The following is a 6986-nucleotide window of genomic DNA, read 5'->3' on the forward strand; positions in this document are numbered from 1 at the left end:
GCTCCTCTGACGTTGCTTGGCCTGCTGTGTTCATCCAGCTCTACACCGTGTTATCTCAGATTCTCCAGCATCGGCAGTTCCTACTATCTCTTAGTAAACATCCATCATGCCTAGTATGATCTAGGTGAAATTCCTAGGTACTCTCTTCAAACCTTTGATATCTCTTCTGAAGTTTGGTGACCAGAATTATATCATATGCACAAACTGAGGCCTAAACAGTGATGTAAACACTGTTTAGTAAATGTTTAGCACAGCTTCTTTCTTTTAGTTTTCAACCTCCCTATTTTTAAGAAAAACATCCAATTTACTCCCTGAACGAATTTATCAACTTGCTCTGCCATTTCCGAAGATTTGTGAAGATATGTTTCCAGAAGGTAGATGCCTATACTTTTGCAACTTTCTTTAAATAGCACCAAATAGATTATGTTGCGTCCCCATGTTGTTCGTTGCAAAGTGCATCGCTTCATCGTAGCCATAACTGGAAAAGTAAAAGTCTGAACACTAGTCCCTGGAAGAGAATGCAGGTCTGATAATTCTCTCAGGTCACATTCATTTACCACTACCCTCTGTTTCCGATTCTATCGTCAATAACATGCTCAAACTACCGCTTTCACTTTAATGTGTTTGTTTCTGAGTAATCCGTTATGTGGTATTTTATCGAAGGCCAAGTATTCTGAAGAGGTACTTTGAATCCTGAGGTCAATAAGGTAGTGTTTTGGGTAACGTTTGGCCTTTGTTAATTATAGAGAAATTTGACCGAACATTCCTGTTTGATAAGATTTAACTAATTTCCGATAATAAATTATCCATTTCTGTAGGTTTTACTGGGGAAAATGGAATGGTTTTCACAGCTGGTTTGTGCTGACTTGTGAGATCAGCAGGCCTTGGCTATTGGTTATCTGAGTTGAGTGAATCAGTGCAGCAAGTGGTGTCATGAAAGCATTGATGAGGGCTGAGGGCATGAAGAAATTGGAGTCTGCCACAACCGCTACTCCGGCTCAGTCAAACAGAACCCTCTAAAAAAAAACTAAAACCCTCATTGACAGCGTGTGTTGATATTAGCAATCCACTGGAGAAAGAGCTGTTTGCTGTCCGGCTGATAAATATCCAAATGTCACTATCCTTAACTCTCCCTACTCCTCAATAAAACCTCGCCAATGTTCTCGGCTTTCTTTCTCAGATTAATTACAATTGGTGATAGAAGTGGGGGAATGAATTGTATCCATCGCGATACTGTGAGGATCCTTCTCTGCTTATGATACTGATTTACCCTTGTTATATGCAGTTACCTTCTCCACGGATGCACTCCGTGTTTCAGACGAGTGGGTCTCAGCCACATAGAATCCTGCTCCAGCAATGATCTGAACTCCAGTTTCTTCAGAAAGGCGATGGAGAGCCTTCACATCTCTGCATATGCCAGTGGTCGTGTTTTCCACGATAGTCCCACCGCCCACCTTCTTAAAGTGCAGGAGTTCGTCTTTCACCGCCTCCATTTCCTCGTTCAACAGCAGATTGGCTTTGTGACTGTATGGGTTCTGTTTGAGCCAGTAGAGGTTATTCATGGTAATCGGCATTTCAGAACATGCTTCTTGACCCGGGGGTGGCGGCGTGTAACAGAAACCAAAAGACATGGTCAAATGCTCATGGGTTAGGGTTCGACCCAACTGTCTGGGATCGATCGGTCCCAGCACGGACTGAACTTTCCCACTCAACTCTGACATCTTCGTGAGGATCTGCCTGCAAACTAAGAACAAGCAAACGATTAGCTGTAGCCTGACTGCCAGCTCCTGTCCACTAATGAGACGGATTGTCCTGAACTCTGTACATTACAAGGGGGTGGCATTTTCAAAGGAGTCGCTTAAAGTCACAGCAGGACGCCGTGCGGCTGTAAAGTATTGCTAAATCAGCAGATTTGGAAACCTTTGCAAGCTGCAGATTAAAACACACGTGATAATATCCCACAATCTCGCCAGCTCTCAGAATAGATCTGGCACCTAATGACAACTCTGTCTGACATTCTCAATTGCCAGCAGAATGCTGCAGTGTTTCACTTTTAATTGGACTGAGTAGTGTTAGTGCTCTAAAAGGTCCAAAAGCAGTAAAACTCTGATTGTCTGAAATCCATACCGAGTCGGGACAATAGATGCACGAATCGAGGTGCAGTCCGGCTGTCAGGTACCAGGGTGCCTGGTGAAGTTTCGATCCAGTTGTCAGACACCAGCCCGTTCCAGTCACTCTTCCGTGATCCGAGCCGCGCACACTCTCGCGAGGTTCTGCTTGGAGCCAGTTATTAAAGTTACATTGGGTTTTTTTTGTGTGTTCGCGTGCTAGTTTGATAATGCATATTAAAGTAAACCTTAATAGAAATTGAATGCTGAAATGTTTGCGGTGATCATTCGCACTCTGAGCGAATGTTTATATATTTCTTTATAAAACAACACTTCGTTGTGGTACGGCCTTTACCACGAATGCAGGAAGTTGCTCCTACATTTCCATGTTCTCGTCCGGATCTCACTGTCAAAGTATCAGAGAAAGATCAGAAGAGATATGGGTACAATATCCAGCCAGTAGACAGAAAAGTTACAAAGTTGCCCTTGCCCTTGGACAAGATGTGGAGGTGGTCGTGTTGGACTGGGGTGGACAAGGTCAGAAGTCACATCCCAGGTTTTTCGTCCAACAGGTTTATTTGAAATCACAATCACTTGACGAATGGACAGCGCTCCGAAAGCTTGTGATTTCACATAAACTGTTGGACTATAACCTGCTGTGGTGTGACTTCTAACTTTGCCCTAGGTTACAGAGGTTGTGGTTTGGAAGGTACGCGCCAAGGAACCTTGGTAAGTTAGTGCAGTACATCTTGCAGACAGTACACATCACTGCCACTGTGCCCTGGTGATGAAACGAGTGAGTGTTGAAGGTGATAGATGGGATGCCAATCAAGTAGATTGCCTTGTTTCCTGGATGGTATCAAGCTTGTTGACTGTCAAGGGCAGATACTCTTACCTCACCTCTGAAGTCCAGCTCTTTTGTTCATGTTTGAACCAAGAGTGTAAGGGGAGCAACACCTAAGCAGCCCTAGCGGAACTCAAACTGGGTATTTGTGTGGCAGGAATGTTACTTGCCACTTGTCAGCCCAAGCCTGGGAGGTGAAGCCATGAGGAGATTTGAAAATATTGAAAATTTAAAATATCACTTTATTCTTTTTTTGTAAGCTTTACTACGAAGCATCAGTAATATCTGGAACAATCTGCAACAGTGACTGGACTTTGAAAGTACACCATTTACCATAACGAATTTGGAACATACAGAGATTGTGGAAGGGCTACATAAATGCAAATCCGAGGGTTTGTGTTACAGATTTCAGATCTACGGAAGGAAAATGGAGAAGTCTGCAGTCAGGTTAGGGAGAAGAATAGAAACATCAAAATTGATGTCCTCTGAGAGTTTAGTTATCTATGATTGCATGGTACAGAAAGGGTTTAAAAAGGATACAATTCGAATAAATGTTCACAATTCTTTACTCAAGCAATTATGTTTCTCTGTCTACACAGAGGAGACATCAGTGGACTCAATTATGAATAATGAAATAGGTCAGCTAGATGAATGGGAGAATGGATGTTGGCAAAGATCTTGGGAATAGTGCTTACACTTAGACGAAGCCTAAGATCCAACCAGAAATGGGAAAAGACAATAGACAAACTCAACCAGACTGAACTAGGGCATATTTTAAAAAGATGAGTCAGCCAGCTGTAGATGGTTGCAAAGAGAAATTTGTACACAGTATTGACGAACAACTAAGGGATATACTTTTTAAAAAAATTGCAAAGGTACAGAATAAGTATGTTTCATTAAGAAGAAGGAAACTGAATAGTTCAAGGATGCCAATAAAGAGGCTGGAAACCAATTGAAATTGAATGAAACAACCGATAAGGTCTAACAAAAGAACAATGGGAAGAGTCTAACAGAGAGAATGAGGAAAGAGGTTAAGAACAGGACAGGGTAAATTAAGTGTGAGTATGGAGTAAATAATAAAAAAAACCCAGAAAACCATGGAAGTATTATACAAGCAGACTCATTAGAGCATTGTTATAAGTGAGATATTTCCTGAGCAAACAGAATTGTCACCTTGTAGATACAGATCAAAGAATAATAAGGTATTAATAATCTTGACTGAAGAGAAGGATATGCAGTAGAGATGAATACTGAAGTGGTTAAGAAACAAGTGAGCAATATTGAATGGGTAAAATGAAATTTTAGATAAAATATTTAAAGGATGACAAAGCACCAGATCTGATCCTATACTCCTAAAATAGATGGGAGAGAAAATTGCTGAGGTTTTATATGCCAGAGGACTGGACGGTGGCCAATATAGAGATCAATCTTAGAAGTGATGCAGTACTATTTAAAATAATATCAAGGCAGTTAACTAACATCTGTGGTAAGATCAAGTTTTGAATTGCATTAAGTATGAAGGTAATATGCATAAAGACAAGGAGCAAATAGCCAGCCCAGAATTACATGGATGAGTATGCATGATAAACAGTGCAATATTGAAGGAAGTAACAGATATGGCAGATGGTGGAAATGGTAGTGGATTTAGTGCATATGGTCTTCAGTAAAATCTTTGAGGAAGTACCATCAGAACTTTGTTAGAAATGATTGGGTGTGAAATTGAGGAAGATAACACATTTTATATTTAGTTAAAAATGAGGTGTCAACATGGTGAAGCGAGCAAACAGGACTACTTGCATGCCAAACCGCATAAGCAGCAAGTGATAGATGGAGCTAAGTGATGCCACAACCAATCGATCAGATCTAAGATCTGCAGTCCTGCCACATTAAGTCATGAATGGTGGTGGAAAATTAAATAATTCACTGCAGGAGGAGGAAACTCCGCAAATATCCCCGACCTTAATAATGGAATAGCCCAGTATTTGCAGCAAACGTCAGCCAGAAGTGCCAAGTGGATGATCCATCTTGGCCTCTTCTAGCAGTCTCCAGTATGACAGATAACAATCTTCAGCCAACTTGATTCACTCCATGCAATATCAAGAAATGTTTGGAGAATTGGATAGTGGAAAGTTTATAGAACATAGAACAGTACAGCAAAGTACAGGCCCTTCAGCCCACGATGTTGTGCCGAACTTTTACCCTAATCCTAAGGTCTATCTAACCTCCACCCCTACCTTATACTATCATCCATGTGCCTGTCTAATAGCCGCTTAAATGCCCCTAATGAGGCCGACTCCACTACCCTCTCCGGCAATGCATTCCACGCCCCTACCACTCTCTGAGTAAAGAACCTACCTCTGACGTCTCCCCTATATCTACCTCCACTCACTTTAAAACTATGTCCCCTCGTAATAGTTACCTCCATCCGAGGAAAAAGTCTCTGGCTGTCTACTCTATCTATACCTCTGATCATTTTGTACACCTCTATCAAGTCACCTCTCATCCTTCTTCGTTCTAAAGAGAAAAGCCCTAGCCCTCTCAACCTTTCCTCGTAAGACCGTCCCTCCATTCCAGGCAACATCCTGGTAAATCTCCTTTGCACCTTTTCCAACGCTTCCACATCTTTCCAGTAATGAAGCGACTAGAACTGGACACAATACTCCAGATGTGGCCGAACCGGGCTTTTGTATAGCTGGAGCATAACTTCATGGCTCTTGAACTCAATCCCTCTATTAATGAAAGCTAACACACCATATGCCTTCTTAACAACTCTATCCACCTGGGTGGCAGCTTTCAGGGAACTGTGGACATGAACCCCAAGTACCCTGACAAAATTCTGGCAATAGTATTGAAGAGTTATGCTGCAGAAATTGCTACTCCCCTAGTGAAGCTGTTCCAATGCAGTCACAACACTGGCATCTATCCGACAATGTCAAAGTTTGCCCAGGGATGCCTTGTACACACAAAGCAAAACAACTCCAACCTGGCCACTTGCTGCCCCATCAGTCTACTGTCAATCATCAGTAAAGTGATGGAAGGTGCTATCAAGCAGCATCTGCTCAGGAATAACCTGCTCAGTGACACCCAGTTTGGGTTCCGCCAGGGCCACTCAGCTCCTGACCTCATTAAAGCCTTGCTTCAAACATGGACAAAAGAGCTGAATTCCAGAGGCGAGGTGAGAGCTCTTGACATCAAGGGCATTTGACTGAGTGCAGCATCAATGAGCACTAGAAAAACTGGATCAATGAATACTGGGCGCAAACTATCTGCTGGTTGGAGACATACCTGGCACATATGAAGATTGTTGTAGTTGTTGGAGATTCATCATCTCAGCTCCAGGCCATCTCTGTAAGAGTTCCTCAGGGTAGTGTCCTAGGCCAAATACCTTCAGCTGCTTCATCAATGATATTCCACCATCATAAGGTCAGAAGTGGGAATATCTGCAGATGATTGCACCATGTTCAACACCAAGCGAGACTACTCAGATACTGAAGCAGCCCATGTTCAAATGCAACAAGATCTAGACATGGAGCACATTGTCAGTTGTATACAATGTTGGATTTCCTGGGACGGTGAGAGCAAAAGCAATCACCATGGAGCTAATAGGATCTGTATTAAAGGAAAATTGCTTAACAACAATGTTCTAATTGGTTCCTGACCAGATGACCATGGCTTGTGTGCAGGAGAAAACTACCAAATCTACAAATCTCGATGTGTCACTCTGTTATGTGGCAGTACCTCAAAGTCTCTAGTAACAGCTAGCTGTCTTCTACTCATCTTCTCTCTGCAAATTCCTGATTGAAGGTAGAATCTTTAAAGACAGTAAAAAGATGAATTCTCAACAAGTAAATGAAATTATTGCTTGTTAAACATTTTGTTAATGGCACAACTTACCCCGTTAACATCCACTTTAACAAACTCACCAAATAAGCTAGACATGATAAACTTAACCAGAGCGAGCACCTGATGGATACAGCTTGCTGCATGAATGACCACCATGTTGCCTACAACTAAAGCACAACTCGGGCCTCACT

The 6986-nt window shown here is 42.1% G+C and overlaps 1 protein-coding gene across 1 annotated transcript in view; it reads right to left on the reverse strand.

Moving 5' to 3' along the window:
• The window catches only part of pter (phosphotriesterase related), a 26573-nt gene extending 24306 nt beyond the window's left edge, over positions 1-2267 (reverse strand). The window contains exons 1-2 of the mRNA XM_020526785.2: positions 2128-2267; positions 1290-1744 (exon numbers count right to left, since the gene is read on the reverse strand). Of these exons, the coding sequence (XP_020382374.1) occupies positions 1290-1721 (432 nt within the window). The 5' untranslated portion in view covers positions 1722-1744; positions 2128-2267. The remainder of the gene's footprint in view (positions 1-1289; positions 1745-2127) is intronic.
• Positions 2268-6986: the final 4719 nt, after the last annotated feature.

Source organism: Rhincodon typus, chromosome 2 (genome assembly GCF_021869965.1).
Source record: "Rhincodon typus isolate 14 chromosome 2, sRhiTyp1.1, whole genome shotgun sequence".
NCBI classification, from domain to species: Eukaryota; Metazoa; Chordata; class Chondrichthyes; order Orectolobiformes; family Rhincodontidae; genus Rhincodon; species Rhincodon typus.